Source organism: Stegodyphus dumicola, chromosome 3 (assembly GCF_044657685.1).
Source record: "Stegodyphus dumicola isolate Sdum_Otavi_A_Nest chromosome 3, ASM4465768v1".
NCBI classification, from domain to species: domain Eukaryota; kingdom Metazoa; phylum Arthropoda; class Arachnida; order Araneae; family Eresidae; genus Stegodyphus; species Stegodyphus dumicola.
Window position 1 is genome coordinate 233,737,411 of NC_140770.1, and position 19,398 is coordinate 233,756,808.

The 19,398-nt window shown below is 31.7% G+C and overlaps 1 protein-coding gene across 4 annotated transcripts in view; it reads right to left on the bottom strand.

Annotated features, from left to right (window-relative positions):
• Positions 1-19,398, bottom strand: part of LOC118193094 (opsin, ultraviolet-sensitive-like) — a 50,335-nt gene that overhangs the window by 26,352 nt on the left and 4,585 nt on the right. The window contains exons 1-3 of one of the 4 annotated variants that reach the window (XM_035364137.2): positions 10,160-10,404; positions 3,357-3,604; positions 1,456-1,586 (exon numbers count right to left, since the gene is read on the bottom strand). In XM_035364137.2, coding sequence (XP_035220028.1) covers positions 1,456-1,586; positions 3,357-3,592 — 367 coding nt within the window. In that variant the 5' untranslated portion in view covers positions 3,593-3,604; positions 10,160-10,404. Of the gene's footprint in view, positions 1-1,455; positions 1,587-3,356; positions 3,605-10,030; positions 10,405-19,398 lie in introns of those variants that run through there. The other 3 variants (XM_035364133.2, XM_035364136.2, XM_035364135.2) reach the window with 3 other exon arrangements.

The following is a 19,398-nucleotide window of genomic DNA, read 5'->3' on the forward strand; positions in this document are numbered from 1 at the left end:
TTTTTAAAACACAAATAGGGCTCTAAAATATATATCATTATACCAAAGCAATTCGGCTTAATTTTTTTTTTAAATAAGAAATAATGAAGAAATGAAAAAGTTTCAAAAATAAGAATAATGTTGTTGCGAAGATAGACAACCACTCCTGAGACATCTCGTATAAGGGGCAGGCAAATGAAAGCGAGACAGACTATATATTGAGCATAGCGCGGAATTTAGTAACACAGGTAGGTTTGTGTATTGTGCTCGGTATTGGGAATCAGGAAGAAACAGCGCGAACGCTCACTCCTGTGTCATTTGTGTGTTAGACGTGCTCGAAGTGAAGTCAGAGAATCGTGTGTGCGTCCGCAATCACTATGGTGGCTGAAAATGAGAAACACATTGCTGTAGTGCGTTTTTTGACTGCAGAAGGACTATCAAAAAGTGAAATTCATGTCCGAATGTCTGCTGAGTATGGGGAATACAGTATATCACGTGCGGATATGTTTGAAAGGAATAAACAATATGAATAATATCGAGAAGACTAGGTGTCATTGAAAGACAGAAATTGGCCAAGACTGCTTATTATGCCATTACCCCTTCTATCATTGCTACAGTGGCTTCACATGTTGGGCATTGGTCACGGTACCGTTCACGCTATCATGACAAAGCATCTAAAGGTCCGAAAAATCTGTACACAGTGGTTTTCCCACAGCCTAATGGAGTAGCAAAAGTTGAACAGAATGTCGACATCACTGCAGCACCTGGAATGGTATCACGATGAAGAATATTGACTCCTGTCCCGTATTGTCGCAGCAGATGAAATATGGTACCATCATTCTGAGCCGGAGAGCAAGAGTCAGAACCAACAATGCAAGCATATGGCTCATCCCCACCGAAAAAATCCAAAGCCATGCACGCCAGCTTCAGGAAAGTCAAGCTGAACTTTTTCTTTGACTGCAAGAGCCCGCTGCTCATTGACTTTCTGGAACACAACGTCTCAATTAACGCATAGCGGTGCATGGAAACTTTTCAAAAATTAAAGGGCTCCATGAAGTCCAAACGCCCAGAAATATTGACGGACGGTATCATTCTATTGCAGGATAATGCCCCCCCACATGTTGCCACAATTTTAAGACTATGCTGCAGAAGTTTCGCTGGGGTTCTTACACAACCTTCATACATTCCAGATCTCTTCCCTTGCGATTTCCATACTTTTGCAGCCTACGAGAAAGACATCCGTTGCCATGGATTTGTTTCTGAAGAAGAGGTGTACACCTGGGCACAATCACAGTTCTGTACGCAACTGAAAACATTTTTCCATCACGGCATTGACCGTCTTTTTTCACAGTGGGATAAATGTGTTAACAGTTATGGCGATTACTTTTGGAATAAAAAAACAGTTTAATTACTTTTTCCATCTGTCTCGTTTTCACTTGACTGCTCTGTATATATAAGTTAATAAATTCGGCTTACCTAAATTTCCAAATACCGGTCCTAAGTGAAAGCAATTATAAATGAAAATAGGAGTTTTAGACATCATGAACATATCTGAAAATGCCAATCCAACTACGAACATATTTGCTGGTGTTCTTAACGTTTTGGACCTGTAAAATATCGTAATTTTTAAATGCATGAATAAATTTGTTCAAATAATAATAACTTAAGTAGTATGTAGTACATTTCAAATATAAGTAATAGGAGGATTTTAAAATGAATAAAAGACAAAAATACTGTTTTTCACTTTAGAGAAAAAATGAAAGATGCTTCTGGATCAAAAATCTTTCTCTTTTTAGCAATATTTTTAACATTAACTGATAATTCTGTATACCATTTGAATTTTCTGATATTATTTATTCCAGCAAAGAAAAATCATAAAATGATATATGGAAATAGATGCCTTTAACATTATAACTTTAGATAATAGAATATACGTATATTATAATATAATCAAATAATTATAAGAAAATTTTTAATTACAGTATAACTAATATTTATAAGGAAACAGTTTGGTAAGTTTAGGAATTAAAAATTATCATTCCGTTTTGATGACTATTCTTATTTGAAATGTAATAAAACTATCATCTATCAATTATCATTGGTTTCCAACCGGTGATACGTGTACCACTGGGGGTAAGCAAAATATTCAAAAAGGTAAATTTTGTGACTGAATAAAAGAAAAGTCAAGAATTTCCGATGTGACCAATACCGATCGAAATTTGTACAAAAGCAATGTCATCACTTGTAACCAGTGCAGGATTTACATTATAAGGCTATACAAGCTTTGGGGGCTCTTAGGGCCTCCCAAAAAACCCTCTATATATTCGAAAATCATATTTGGCATTGACATATAACATCTGGACTTATAAAGGGCCCCATATCTTAAAAAGCTTAGGGCCTCATATCAAATCTAAATCCGGCCCTGCTTGTAACTAGTCCCTCCTACAATAATCATATTGCTCGATTTTTTTTATATGCACCACATGTAGTTGTTCCTATCTACTTTTTATTACTGCACTTTCTACAAAAATTGGCAGCCAACCAAATTTTCAGTATTGAAGCTCAAGTGAATTCGCAGTCCTCGTCTTTTGCAGTTGTGACATTCGAACCAGTTTAAATGTGAGTTTTGTTTCAAATTAGTTGCTTTAGAGTTATTGAATATTTAGAAAAAAATGGTTAGGTGATTATAGGATTGAATTTTTCTCTTAGAATTAAACTAGTTAGTATGTATAATTGCTCTGATATGGCGTCAGCACCAGAAGCCTCCAAGGAATGAGTAGGTCTAATATTTAAGGGTGGGGTGATGCAGTTATTCTTACATTTATTTAGAAATAGTTATCAACTTAAGATATAGACCGGTAAGTAGAAAGAAAAATCCAAGTGGATAAAACCTTCGTTATTGTTATCTCATTTAAAAATCAAACACCCCAGTTAAAAACAAAAAGGTATAAACATTTTCAGTAAGTGTCTTATTGTTATTTAAAGATTAATCTTCTGCATTATCAGCTAACACATGCAATGAAAAGGCCATTGAAGCGTGTTACAGAATAAATTATCGTATCGTTAAAAATGGTAAATATCATACAGTTGATGAACATAGTTCCTTATGTTTAAGACACCTGGTAATTCTGAGACTTTCTGAAATTAACATATGGTATAATCTTGTATACAGCTTTGCAAGCGGTTTCTATTGCAACGTGAACTTTAAAATGAGAATAACATGAGCTAAAAGCAAAGTAAAAAAAACTTCGAAGCGACAAATGTTAACTAATAAACAGCTCTTTATATGAAAGTCATTTGAGGACTATATTTTGTGCAATTTGGTTAAATAAGCGCATGTTATCAATGTATAACGAAAATAGCAAGACAGTACTCACACAAGGAATATGTAGATGACCATTCCATTTCCAACGCAAGAGACAAATGTCAATCCAATGTAGAGTATACCTAGTAAGTAATGAAGATAGGGAGCGGGTGCCCTAAATTGCTTCCAGTAGGGACCAACATACACATCTGGTGGTGTATTCCATCCATTGTAGCGATTCTCGTAACACCAGCTTGGTGGGCCATCATCCACGAAACTGGGTGCGTACGGAGAAGAAATATTCAGCATCTGCCAGCGGTACTGACCAAAACAGAAGAATTAGATAACAGTTCAGCATAAGAATAATATATATTAGAATTTTCACGTCCAACATAGAAATACCAAAACTGTAGAGATAAAAATCTATGGTATTATTTTATTATAAATTAACATCACTTGGAGATTCTTACTAGTTTTTTTATAATTATTATTTTTAAAAAAGAAAATATTTGTTATTAAAAACATATGGGAGGTTTTTTTTTTTTTTTTTTTTTTTTTTTTTTACTTGCGAGTGAAGGTTTTAAGAATCATCCTGTGTTCATATCTTTATCATAAAAGAGGAAAGTATGTATGGTATTAACAAATATTACTAAAGTGATAAAAGCAGATAGAATAGAACCAAAAATATTTGACAAAGAAAACCAATAACGGATTCATTTTATACTTAGCTTTATATTTCGATTTTTGTATTAGGTCATGCTGATTCAAGTCCCATGTCAGTGGTATCTCAACCAGTTTAGTCTCATGCACTGCTTTCCAAAACTCAAAAAAATGCATGTACATTTATTTAAATTTAGATTAATTTTAACGGCATAGCAGGAAGCGGGTGAAGTGAGGTTAATCGCATTCTCCACTGCCCAAAACAGTGAAATTCCCCGTAGTTGAGAACCTATGCCCTAGGTCATCCCAAGAAGAATTACAAGTAGAATTATTATTTTATAATTTTGATTTATTATTATTTTTCTTTTTAAAAAAAATCAAACGCAAAATTGCAATTTTGTTGGTAAACCTTCTGCTTACTCTTTCAGTGGTAGCTGAAATAACTTCGTTATATCGGTACATATATATGATATGTACATGTCAACTATTCGCGAAAAATTAGGATTATTGTTTACTTGTTTACTTACTTATTTGTGCGACTGAATAGGAAACTAGAATTCTGTTAGTAATCGATTTTCTCGAAGACAAACTGGATCATAACACTAGGTTAGTTTGCTAGGCCGGCGATACGGCGGTAGCCGTCAGTTCATTCCAAAGAATAATTCCTTTTCAATATTCCATAATTTTGCCTTAGGCATTTAGGACTGGTACAGTAAATGGTGGAACAGTATAAATACTTTTAACCTCCTGCTTGTCAGAAGGTGCAAGACTGGGAATCTAGCACTGAAACACCTTTGCTTACTTTGTAAAATTTAAACCGTGTAAATAATGTAAGTTGTCTCAGAGTTTTCCTCATCCATAGGATCACATACCATATTAAGTACGCTCTAAAAAACGACTGTGGTGCAGACAAACAAACCATTTGCTGACCGCAATTCCTACTGCTAAACCGCAAATTACTGCATTTGCTACTTGCAGTTAGCTTATAATGCTGAGTTTTACTATATTCAGTAATTTCTTATATATACTTCATTTCATTTATTGTTGTATTCCTGAATTTAAAAGCTTCAAATAACTCTATAGCTTATTTACTTTGTTTGCATTACTTGTACAGTTTATGTTCATTTTGCATCTTTTATTTTGTATTTTGATTTAGGGTTGAGGTCACTTTTGTCTCTCCTCACTTTTCATCTGATTGACATCCTTACAGTCTAGGAAATGGTCTACTCCGCTTTAACTCACTTCCTTGATCGTTCTCGAAAGTTCCCCCTTTAACTCGTCCAAGTTATGTGCCCTCAAAGGCTTAATTTTCTATTCTAGTTCATAATTTGTTTCCGTTTCGTAATACTTATTCAAATGCATACCAGTCGAGTAAACCATATAGTCTCATGTAACACATATAACACCTATAGTATAGTATAACATATATAGTGTATATACAAACATAACTCATATATATTAGAGTAAAATAGTAAAATTGTTCTACACGCTTAATGTAATGGGGGGAACAACTAACTATACTGGAAAAGCATAATCACTACACTAGTTGCAGCAGCTCGGACCTTATTATCGGCACGACTGAGTGGCACAGGACATCTCGTACTGTCGTTTGCGGCATATTGTGATTCTGAAATAATTAATTTTGTTAACTAAACTTGCATGCGGCACTGTGATGATGTAAACTTGCATGCGGAACTTTGATACGCTTAGTGTTATTTTTTAATATGTAAACATATTTGCATTTCAATTTGACCAGTAATATGATTTTAAAATTGCGCTGAACAAAAAATATAATATATTAAATTAAATATAATTAAGAGATTGCGACTAATGTCTCTTTAAATTCATCTATTTGAACAATTTAATCAAATTTTCGTGACCTTATGTGGTTTGTGTCCCACAGTGAAAGAAACGCTGCGGTAAAGAATTTTTTGACTCGGCAATATCTAAAAAATCCTCAATTCTTATGTGTACTGAATCTGTAATGAATGTGAAAATCTGATGTGAAAACAAAAAAACTATAAAAATCTGATTTCCTTGTACGGAATACTAAATTATACTCATTTTTTTTGCTGCATTTCATTTAAATTTATTTCCTCGAATTTCATTAGAGATATATTTCTCATTCAATTAATTCAGTTCTCACTTCGCGACAAAGCAAAAATACATAAAACCTCAAAATATCTTTATTAAAAATTGAAAAATATAGAAAAATATAAAAAGAAAAATCTGAAATATTTTAGTTTTTATATTACGCACAAAGGTTTTTTTAACGTTTTATGTGTTCTCTCTAGTTATTAAATATCATGTTCTTCGCACTTAAACGATAAAATTCAATTCAACAGCAATATCACAAAAAAATAATATACCACACTAAAGAATAAACATTATTCTCGCATGAATACCATGTTATCTAAGTTTTTCTTATTTTAATTCATATCTCATACATAAACATATTAGAATGAAATATAATCCAAGTATAATTAATCAGGTAATCCGAGAAAAAGAATAAAGAATAAACTAACCTAGTAAGCAAAAAATATCCGTTACATTCCAAATTCTAAATATTTGTTTACATAAACATTTATAGCAAGGCCTGTCGGGAAACACATATCAGACGATTGAAAACGAACGATCGGGAGAGATCACATGATCATTTTATTTCCAACAATTTCAAAAGTGAATCGACGCAAAATGACAAAATGAAATTAACAGCACTTCTGGGCAAATTCCCACTTTGGGCTAACGCAAAAACAAGCAATTAGTGCAGCGGACAAGAAAACAGATTTTTCGGTACACAAAACTAAAATTTCCTTTTGGGTCCCACTGGGCAAAAAGACTTTGAAGGGGCAAAAGGACTAAATTACTATTCTAATAAGTTTCAAATGTAAACAAATATGGTTGCCATGCTAAAAAAATTAGGCTTAGCAGCACTTGAACAAAGTTTTAATTGTTGATAATTCTACAACCGTTGTATGCAGATTAGTTAAAGTCATAAAACCCTTAACCGGAAGACAAGAACAACATAATTTCATTACTTTTAAAGCAAAAAATGCACAGTTTTCCAACACATAAAACATAAGAATAAAATACTGACCTCATTGAACCGAGTAACAGAGGGTATATATATATATACTGTGATATATATATATATATGTATATATATATATATATCACAGTATCAAAGCTACTTTTTAGAGGAAGCATTAAGAATATTCTTTTAACTTGTTTTCTAAATTTTGCAGCTCAATGCGCAAAGTTCTTTACCACGAAGGTCTTTTTAGTTTGTTCACCTTTCTTTAATTATATATATATATATATATATATATATATATATGTTTGCAATTAAATTTCATTAACTTTTAATTTGTTTTTACGAATAGAGAATGTTTGTTAAATTTATATATATATGTATGCTTTTAGTGCGGCCGATTGCAACCAAAAGGACACAACTACATTTTATAGCAGTCCTATACGCAAAATTTCAATGTTCTGAGGCTACTTGTTATTGAGTTATGCGAGATACATACATACATACGTACGTACAGACGGCCACGAATAAAATCTCTTCTGAATCCATTTTAAATCAGTTTTATAAATCGGTTGGGGAAAAGGGGGTCCTTTATTCTGTCCATATATACAGATGTCACCCAAAAACAATTTATTAATTAATCGTTAAATTGCATTCGATAGCGGTCAAAATGGATTTTTTCATTGAACTATGATACCCGGAATGTTTCGTGGTTACAATACTTCCTTTACTTTGAGAAAGGAAGTAAAAACTAAAAGAACATAAGCCAACAATTCTGTAATGAACCAAAAAATGTTAGCACCTAGTATTGTAACAACCACAAATATTGTGCAACTAACGATTTCAAGGAAAAGGCTAAATTCATACACATATTCAGTCTAACAACATCTAGGCGAACTAAGTACTCATTTACCGAAGAGCGACCCAATCTGCTTCATGCCTCATTTTACTCTAGAGAAGACTATTATCGAGAGGTAGAGTACCAAGTTGCCTGGATTCATGCAAACAATAAGAATTTGGGATTGGGAGCAAATAGATCTAATTAAAATATTCTACATCTTGCCTACAACACTCTTCATTTCTCGCAACTTCTTCGATGTAAGTATATTATCCAACCAGCGATCGAAAGGTAAAATAGCTAAAGACTGGTAGTTCGATCCGGGTTCAAATACCGGAGAAAGGCTGGCTGCATGAAAGTTGTTTCCTCTTCGTGTGTAACAAAAATACCAGCCAGTTTCCTTAGAAAGCCGTATACGAAGGCATTATTAGCCTTAAGTATTTTAGCCCTCGAGTGCTGTCTTATTATGCAATCTAATTTAAGTAGTTTAAAGTAATCACTGAAATTATCTCAACTAGCATTTTATCTTGACAACACTTTTCACTAGCATTTTATTTTGATCAGAGGGAAATTTCCGCAGTCCTTTCTCTGTACTTTTTAATAACAGCATGCATTTGTATAAAAACCTAATTTACAATAAATTACAGTGCTAACATATTACATTTACGTAAATCTTAATTGTATATAATATAATATAAGATTTACGAAGCATAGTAAAAATGGCAAAATATCTTTTATGAATAATCTTTATGCATATGACAAAAATTTCAAAAAAATACCGAATAGTAATGCTATATTTTTTTAGTTTGGAAACAGAAAAGAAGATCAGAAATCTCTAAAATTAAAATTTCTGTGATTTTTCTACGCTTTTATTATAGCTGCGCTAAGTTACTGCTCGAAACGATATGCGGTTATTATCTCATAATTCAAAACATGCAGTTGTGAGATTGTTTCGATCGTATTAGTTTCAGCTGACGAAATTAAATTAACAATTTTAGCTTATTTCAATCCAAGAATTTTGATAAAATATGAAACTGCTATGAGCTGCTTTGGCCTTCCATTTACCTTTCATTTGTTTTAGCAGTTTTTCTTGCTTTTCAGTGTACTTGTGTGAATGCTTTCATATTGTGATACAATCATTAAATCATACTTCTAGAGAATATTTCTCAATTACTGAAATCACTGTACTTCTCTACTGTTGGAGTGAAAGTGAATTTTTCCCCTGAGAAAGTCCGTTGTGAATCCAAGTGGTATAAATTCGAAATATGATTCTTGCGGATGATAGATATTACTATGTTTTAAATATGCATTTAAGCATATTTATTGCTTGGCAGTCCCAAAACATTTCACCTTTAAATTTAAAAACCTTTCTCTTTAATTTGAAAAAAAAAAAAAAAAAAAAAAAGTCAGGTATGTGGTTATCCCAAGAGGCGCTCTGTCATGTATACTTTCATGTATACATCATTCAAATCAAGTAGTAAAAGAATTTTGCGTGGTACTAAATTTAAATTTAAAAAAAATAAAATCTGAAAGGTTTCAGATTTTAAATTACGTCCAAAGGGGCGTTTTTTAACGTTTTTTGTGTCACCTTTATTTATTAAATATCATGTTCTTTGCTCTTAAACCATAAAACGCAATTCAACAGCAATATCACAAAATAATTTAAAGGAGCATATCTTTCGAATTTCCGATACACAGTTTTGCGAGCCGGAGACAATTTTTTTTTAAGAACAGTGTTGCCATTGACCGTTTTGAAATCGTTGCGTTTCTTAATCAAAAACTCATAAATGCTTTACTAAATATGAAATAGATAATAAACTAAATTCCAAATTTCAAATTTGGTCTTCCACATGCTCATATTCGTAGGAGGATTACGTCATTCAAAATTCGATGGCTCTATGTACCGTTGTTTTGTCACAATGCGAAAAATATACATACATTTATGTAGATTTTTCATTATTTAATTTCTTCAAATATAATGCAAGACTCTAACATTTGGTGGCAACAGTTTGAAAAGTGAAACGTACATTTATAGTGATTCAACGCAAAATCGCAAAACGAAAATAATAGTCCTTCAGGGACAAAGCTCCTTTGGACTAAAAGTAAGCTTATGTTCTTTTCTACAAGTTATTCGGGTACGAAAGGTACGAAAATAAATATGAAATTTTTCTAAATGAATGATTTTACTGATTCAGGAACGATATTCCAAATAACTTACTGAAAGCACATCAGACATTTTGTTGTCGATCACAATGCACTACACGTCGTATTATATCAAAATTATCCATAACATTTGGCATTATGGCAATAAATATTAGTTATTAGACTTACACTTCTGAGCACTCACTTTACTTCTGGCCTGCTTGAGCTAATCACATGTATCCGCACAGAGAGACTTCGGATGTTCTGACTGTTCGATAAACGAAGGGAGAAATTTGCTGAAGTGAAGTTTTCTTTTGCGAATCCGATAAGCCTAGGAAGAAGCCTTATGAATTCTCGCTAAAAACATGTCATACGAAAAGGAGCAGAAGAAACTTCTTGTACTTTCTTCATCTTAAGTTCTAACATTGTTGTCTGACATTGTCTCCGAAGCCCGTGTAATCACATTCTTCCCTTTGTACCAACATAAGACTCAATTAGTATGGACTTTTTTTATTACGGCTTCAGGTTTCGCGTTCGAATGAAAGAAGTACACCTATCATAGAGAAACCCTATATATTTAAGTTTTCCTGTCCTTACGTGTTTACTGCATTGATTATGATAAATTATTTTTTTATCCTTCGAGATTTTGAAAAGATGCTTTTAATATAACTCAAGTAGATTTGGAATTTACAATAACTGCACTAGCTGAAGAAATCGATAAAATATCATGAGAAGGAAGAAATAATCGCATCCTTTTTGCTATTTTGATCATATTGTCATCTGATAACGTTCACTCTTACTTTCTTGTTTTAGACAAACAAAATGAGTGGCCAATAACACTCTTTCAACTGAAGCCCTAACAGAAAAAGCATTGTTTCATGCATTTCATTTAAACTTATTGAATTTAATTAAATCTACTTCGTCGATAGCGCATAAACCTCAATAGAATAAATGCATTTTTTAAAATTCAGTATATTTATTTACCATAGCGACTCTCTGGCGCTAAATTAACTTAACAGCGTTACTTCTCATTCATTTTATAACTCAGAATCCATAAAAAATATATCATCCGAAGAATAAAATTCAAATACTATAGTTAAAACGGTGTATAAAAGAAATTAAACAGTTAAAAAAGAAACAGGTTTTCACAGAGGATTCAGCGCCACTTACCTAATGCGCATGCACTGCTCGTAAACATTCTCCTTTGCCCAAGACAGACTGGCGGCAATATGTGTTGCTAATACGAAACACTTATTTCCTTGAATTTCATTAGAGATATAGGTCTCATTTTATTAATTCAGTTCTTACTTCGCGGTAAGGTAAAAACACATAAAAACTCAAAATATTTATATCAAAAATTGAAAGCTATAGAAAGACGTAAAACACCAACTACAGTTAAAGCAATTTTACCAATAAAATTACAGTTTCTACGCAAAAACAAGCAATTCTTCCAGCAGGCAAGAAGGCATACGCGATAAAAAGACACTTGAAGGTGCAGAAAGACTTAATTCATTATTCTGCTAAGTTTCAAATGTAAAAAAATATGGCTGCTATGGTAAACAACTTTTAAATTGTTGATAATTCTACAAGTATTGCATGCAGTTTAACTAAAGGCATAAAAACCTTAATCGGAAAATAAGAATAATATTAATATATAGTAGATAATTCAATCAATTTTAAAGCAAAAATGCACAATTTACCAACATATAAGAATAAAAAATACGAGCTCACCGAGCCGAGTAACAGAGTGAGTATGTATAGTATATATTTATATTTATAAACGTTTGGGGCCGCCTATTGCAACAAAACAGGGAGTTGCACAACTACATGTTATAGCAGTCCTATATACAAAATTTCAACTTCCTATGATTACTCGTTTTTGAGTTATGCGAGATACATATATAAGTACGTACGTACATACAGACGCCACGAAGAAATGTCTTCAGAATCCATGTTAAATTAATTTTATGATTTTTTTGGGGGGAAAAGAGTTCTATATTCTGTCCTTACGTACAGATGTCACGCAAAAACATCGTTAAATTGCATTCGATAGCTGTCAAAATGGATATTTTCGTTTAAATAAGGTATACGGAATGTTTCATGATTACAATACTTCCTTTACTTTGTACAAGGGAGTAAAAATTTAATGGAATAACAAAATTGTGGCAAGCTTAGTTGTTGAAGTGGATTTAAAGCATGCTTCAATTTTCTATCAGAACTAAACGTTTGCTTCATTTATTTTTGTTCATCTATGCGTGGAACGGTAATAAAATAACAGTTAATTTTTTGAAAAATAAGTCTCTTAAATTACTGTCTTTTAAACTGTTAATATATTAACACCTCTCTGCAACTATTTTCAAAGATTTCCATCTTTTCTCATTTAACATACTTCCAAACTTTTGCAGTTTAAACCGTGAATACAAATTTATATCTTTGATGTTTGCATAAAATATTGACGATTGCTGCATTTCTTGACATATTCCTCAGTGGCAGATATACCAGTCAAGTTCTTTACAACTACGTTTTTCGTGATTTAGAAAATTACTGTAATAAAACATATGAGAAAAAAGCTATTGCAATGATATAAACTGCAATATTCCAGCAGTAATGACCTGAGTTTAGATTAGAAAACACGGATTAATACAAATCCATACATTTGCATCCTCATTTTGAGACCTCTGTTCAAAATCAAAACATTCTGTTTATCATGTTACTAACTTTTAATAGCAATTTCCTATTTTACTCTTTCCATAATTTTCTCAGCGCTTGAAATTACCGCTTGAGGTAGTGAAAAACTGTGGTTTTTACTTTTAAATAAGGTAGATAATATTTTCCTTAAATTTGTATATAAGTAGATAGAAGCAATAAGGTCTTTTTGTATAATTTAGTTATCTACAATATTAGTCGCTAATGAATGCCATAACTGATTTATTCAAAGCGGGCATTTCATTGTGAAGAAATTCTTATATAATGGATACGATAGCTTTCAATTGGTAAGAACCGATATAATTAAGGACAGATCATGTTCTTCTGTAGGGTTTTCCTTAGTTTGAATAACAAATTATTTTAGTTTTGGTATTTTTTCTGAACTTTATATTCTCCTTGCATTTCCTCACCAGGATGCAAAAGGGCTATTTACATCTTTTCTGCTGTGCTCTTATTCTTCACGCCCGTGCAAGAAGTCGCCGGACTTACTATTAAAATCGAATCATTTGCATGATAGCAAAACGAATAAGATCTTATACTGCAATGGAACAATTTTAAAGTAAAAGGAATAAAATTATTTTAGTTTTGGTATTTAGCATTAGAAATAAATTACCTTATTATGTTTTCGAATGTTAAGGTGTGCCTTATTAAGAAAGTTTTTTCCGCAGAACAATTTTAAAGTAAAAGGAATAAAATTATATTACAAATTTTTTAACAAAACGCAATATTGGCTACGTCAAGCAAGGATATTTTTTGCAGTCGGTGAAAGGGATTGAAAAAAAGTTCTTTAGAGTTTACTCATTGGAAAACCAGGAAAAACTTAAAATAAAAATTTAAAAAAAGTATCTAGGGTTGTGCTTAATGAACAGCTACTGATCCCATTAATAATATCAGAGGGAAAGAATTCGGAATCATAAACAGCTTAACCCTTATCGTAGGAACATTTCAAGATTAGGACTTGCGAAAGAAAGGCTCATTTATATCACCATGTAAGCCAGTTATGACTTATGTATCCGCTGCCTAAACGGCATCCTCAAAAAAGGACATTAAAAAACACTTTTATGTAAGCAGCGACACCTTACAGAGAGATCTAAAAACAGACCGTCGAGGAGTATCGGGATAAAATGAACAGGAATTTCTTCGAGAAAACAAGAAGCTGTGAATACGCAAATGCTTTTAGCCTGTTCAGTTGTAGTATTCCAGCTGAAGACCGAGATATCCGTCCAATCACGTCTTGCCTCACCAGTGACTCCAGTTTCCCCCACCTAATGTCACTGTACTTATACACTGCTTTTTTGTACTCTGTAATTCATTGCGTAATTTGTTTTATGCTTTATTCCTTGCATTTTGCTCTGTAATTACGAATTTTCACGTGTATGTAGTTATCTTTGTAATATTTTCCTGTTCGTTATTCAGTGTAGTGTCGCTTCAGTTCCGTTAAGTTTCTAATGAAATTTAGTTAAAGCGGAATGGCAACACCTTCTAGTCTCCGCGAACAACGAAGTAAACAAACTTTGTCACGCGATGCTACGTGCATGTAAAATGTAAATAAATCTTATGAATAAGAATCTATAACATCGTAAGGAATAAAATATTGGTTCCATTGGAGTCAGAGAAGGGGTGGGGTGCGTCTTCAAGAAGTATTTCAGAGGGAAACTGCTCTGTATTCACTCAAACAATTTCTAACGAGACGTTGACTTTAATTGCTGACAAGCATTTATAAGTTAAGAAATAAAATTTTCTTTTAGTGGCAGATTTTTTAAAACTCTCATTTCCTGTTTAACAGGAAAACATTGCATTAATTATATTTTTTAATATGTAAATATTCAGACATTTAAAATCAAAGCATAGATTCAAATATAAATTTTATGAATTATCTAAGTCCGGAAAGGAGTAATTATAAAACGTGTTTCTAAAGCATTGCATGTTACAGTGAAGGAGGTTTAAAATATGTGACGTGTACACTACATGACTTCCTTGTACGGCCTATCAAATTATATACATTTTTTGCTGCATTTCATTTAAACCTATTTCCTCGAATTGTATTAGAGATATATTTCTCATTGAATTAATTCAGTCCTCACTTCGCGGCAAAGCAAAAATATATAAAAACTCGAAATATCTTCATTAAAAATTGTAAAATCAAGAAAAACGTAAAATACTGTGTTGTATTTTATATGTGTTGGGTACGTGCTCAGTGATGATTACAAGATGTACATAAACATCGTTTATTCTACATTACTCATCTACTATATTATATTACAGTTATGGTTAAAGATAATAATAGATACAGTTACAGTTACATATATAACATCTCCCTTTTTTATAAAAAATAATAATAGTAGTAAAATTAAACATATTCTTTTAAATAATAAGGTTTCTTAACAGTCCTACCAGATTGAGTGACGTAGTTATGTCCATTTGAAAAATTTGATGATACTATACCTCTTTCACTATTTGGTGACACAACACTTCTGTTAGATTTTGAAAGACTTACCGGCACATCTAAATTTGTAGTGCTCCTACTATTTTCATGTATCTCGGGTTCATCTATAACTTCATTCTCATAGTTGTTTTGTATTGCAAACTCTTCCTGATTAATTCCTTTAAGAAGGTCTCTTCTGTTCCTTTCTACAATTCTTCCATCTGTTCTTATAATCCTATATGAACATGGTCTTTCTGCTTCTTCTATAATTTTCCCTCTTTCATTTAGTTTTTTCCCTTTCTCTTTTATGTAAACATGATCTCCTGTTTTCAGTGGTTTTAATGGTCTTGCATTCCTATCATAATAACTTTTTTGTAAGGTTTGTCTCTTCAGTAAATGTTGTTTATGGTTTTCATATCGTTTAGCTTGGACAAAATTCTCTTTTATAGGCATCAATCCATTTACTTTTCTTCCAAACATCAATTCTGAAGGTGACTTAATTTCATCTGAAATAGGAGAGTTACGATATTCCAGTAATACTAAATATGGATCCTTGTTGTCAACTACAGCTTTTTCTAACATTCGCTTGACAGTTTGAATATGTCTTTCAACCATTCCATTAGACTGTGGGTATTTTGGACTTAAAGTTCTGGTTTCAAAATTCCATCTTCTTGCAAAATCTTTATATTTCCTGCAATTATATTGTGGACCATTATACGAATATACTATTTTCGGAATACCATGTCTTGCAAAAATTGATTTCAATTGCTTTATCACTGCTACACTTGAAAAATCTTCCAAATGTCCAATTTCAACATATTTGCTAAAATAATCTATAACTATTAGATAATCCCTTCCTTGAAAGTAAAAGAGGTCTGTTCCCAATACTTCCCATGGACCATTAGGTATTTCTTTAGATATCATTGGTTCTTTAGTATTAGCTTTTTGTAAACTTAAACATGTTTGACAATTCAGTACCAAATCTTCAATTTCTTTGGACATTCCTGGCCAATATAATATTTCTCTTGCTTTGATCTTGCATTTTACTACTCCTAAATGACCATAATGAATTCTGCTTAACATATCTTTTCGTAAAATTCTTGGTACAACAACACAGGAATTTTTAAATATTAATCCATTTGCTTCTGATAGTTCTTCTCTGAAGTTAAAATATGGTTTTGCCAATTCTGGAACCATACATTTCTCATCTGGCCATCCAGTTTTAATTAATTTTTTTAAAACTTGTAGTTCTTCATCTTTTTCTGTTTCCAGTTGAAAAACTTCCATTTTACCATTAGACATTGGTATACATTCTACAACTAATCCAACATGAGCTTCTATTTCTCCTTCAAAGAAATCAGATCCTTTATCAGTGAATGATCTTGATAATGCATCCGCTATAAAAAGTTCTTTTCCTGGTTTATATTTTATCTCAAACTGATATGGCTGTAATCTTATACGCATTCTTTGTAGTATTACAGGGCATTTATTTAATGGCTTTTTAAAATTTGATTCCAGTGGTTTATGATCACTTTCCACAGTAATATTTTTTCCAAATATATACTGGTGAAATTTCTCACACGCAAATACAATAGCTAAAGTTCCCTTTTCAATTTGAGCATAATTCTTCGGTGTATCTATTAATGCCTTAGATGCATATGCCACTGGTAAATTATTCTGCAGTAAGACTGCTCCTAGTCCTTCTTGAGATGCATCTACAGATAAAACTACTGGCATGTTTATATCATAATACTGTAAAGCTGGTTTATTTACCAAGACATCTTTTAGTCTTCTAAATGCTTTTTCATGTGTTGCATTCCAGTTCCAGATAACTTGTTTTTTCAACAAATCTCTTAAACATGATGTCAATTCTGATACATTAGGTATAAATCTAGAAACATATGTAATCATTCCTAGGAAAGTTTCTAATTCTTTCACATTTTTTGGTGGTTTTATATCTAGAATAGCCTTAATTTTGTCTTCATCTGGTTTTAAACCATCTTTAGAAAATATATGTCCCATATATTTCACTTCATTCAGCCCAAATTTATATTTATTTAAATTAAATTTAACATTCTTTTCTCTGGCTCTGTCCAACAACTTCTTTAATCTTGAATCATGTTCTTTTTTATCTTTACCCCAAACTAATAAGTCATCTATATATATTTGAACTCCTTCTAAATCACTAAAAATTTCAGAAAAACTTCTGTGGAAAACTTCTGGTGATGAACTCAGTCCATATGGCAACCTTAAAAAACAATATCTACCAAACGGAGTGTTAAATGTAGTAAATTCACAACTTGAATCTGACAATTTAATTTGCCAAAATGCTTTGTTTGCATCTAAAATACTAAAGACCTTTGCATTTGTCATTTGAGATGAAATTTCTTCAAAGGTTGGTATATGATAATGTTCTCTCAGTATATTTTGGTTAAGGTGCTGAGGATCTAAACACACTCTTAAATTTCCATCCTTTTTCCTTACTACCACTAATGAATTCACGAATTCTGTTGGTTGGTTAACTTTCTTTATAATACCATCTTTTTCCATTCTTGCTAATTCCTTTTTTAATGGATTTAATAAGCTAACTGGAATTTTCCTACAGGGTTCTATTTTACCAACAGCTCCTGGTTTTAATTTAATATGATATGTATATCCAGTTAAATTCCCAGTTCCTTTAAACAAATCTTGATATCCTTTTAAAAGTTCTGGTAACTTTTCATTAGAATCAGGATTTACTGTACAAATCCTTTGTATTAGGTTTAATTTTTGCAATGTAGGTAAACCTAAAATAGCTGGAACAGTTTTATCACATGCTACAACTTGAAATTCTATTTCATCCTTGTCCCCTTTTGATGTTTCACATAATAATTTACATTTTCCAACTACATCAATTGTAGTACCATTGTAATTATTTAAAGTGACTTTTGATTTAGTCAAACATTTCTCTCTTAAATTTAATTGTTTAAATTTAGGCAATGGTAGCACATTACACTGAGCTCCAGTATCCAACTTAACAAATAAATATTTAGATATGTTTACTTTTAGTTTTTCAAACCATTCGGTTTTATTTTTAGAAAATGGATTTATATCTTCTACTGAACCTAAAATATATTCATTACCATTATTATGTAACTCATGCTCTAAATTATTCGGTACAACATTAACATTTTTAAAAGTGCACAATTTAGAAAAGTGATTTTTCTTTTTACAGTACAAGCAAATCTTATTATAAGCAGGACAGTTGTATAACTTATGAAAATTTCCACATTTTCTACATGGTTTTGGATTATTGTACTTATTTCCTTGATAGTTTGAAGAAGATTTAGTACTTTGTTGCTTTTGTTTTACATGATAGTCTTTCTTACAAGGCTGACTTTTTTCCTCTGAAGGTCGAAATTTATTACGTTTGATAGCTTCTATTTTATTTTCTTCAGTTAAAGTTTTCAACTGAAGTTCTGCTAATTCAGAAGCTTTACACATTTTAATACATTTCTCCAATGTTAACTGATCTTCCCTTAATAATCTATCTTTGAGATTTTTATTTAGAATTCCAATTCCACTTACTATTCTATCCCTTATTAAACTATCTTTTAATTCTGCAAATCCACAGTTGCTACTTAATTTCTTTAAATCGGTTAAGAAATCATCAAACGATTCACCTACATGTTGTGTTCGACAGAAAAATATATGTCTATCAACACTTTCGTTTGCTTTCGGTATGCAAAAATTTTCGAAAGCTTTAATTACTTTGTCAACATCCTTCTTTTCTTCCTCTCTTAAATTAAAAGTATTAAATTTTTCAAGTGCTTCTTCACCAATAATATGCAATGAAATAGCTACTTTAATTTCAGGTGATTTAGTAATATCACCAAACGCTAACATATAAATTTGGAATTTTTGTTTCCATTTCTTCCAATTTTCGCTTAAATTTCCTTCGAAACTTAGATTACTTGGTGGCTTTAATCCATCCATATTTAATTTAGGACTTTAAATAGTTTATATATACGTATTTTTAGCCACTTCCAATAAAAATAAACAACTCACTTACCAGCAATATAAGTTTCGATTTCACTGTAAACAATTTCCCATCATGTTTTTATATAGAATATCTTTACCGAGGCTGCATGGTTCTTCAAAAAGATTTTCTTTTTTAATCAACGACGGGCTGCGCCATGTGTTGTATTTTATATGTGTTGGGTACATGCTCAGTGATGATTACAAGATGTACACAAACATCGTTTATTCTATATTACTCATCTACTATATTATATTACAGTTATGGTTAAAGATAATAATAGATACAGTTACAG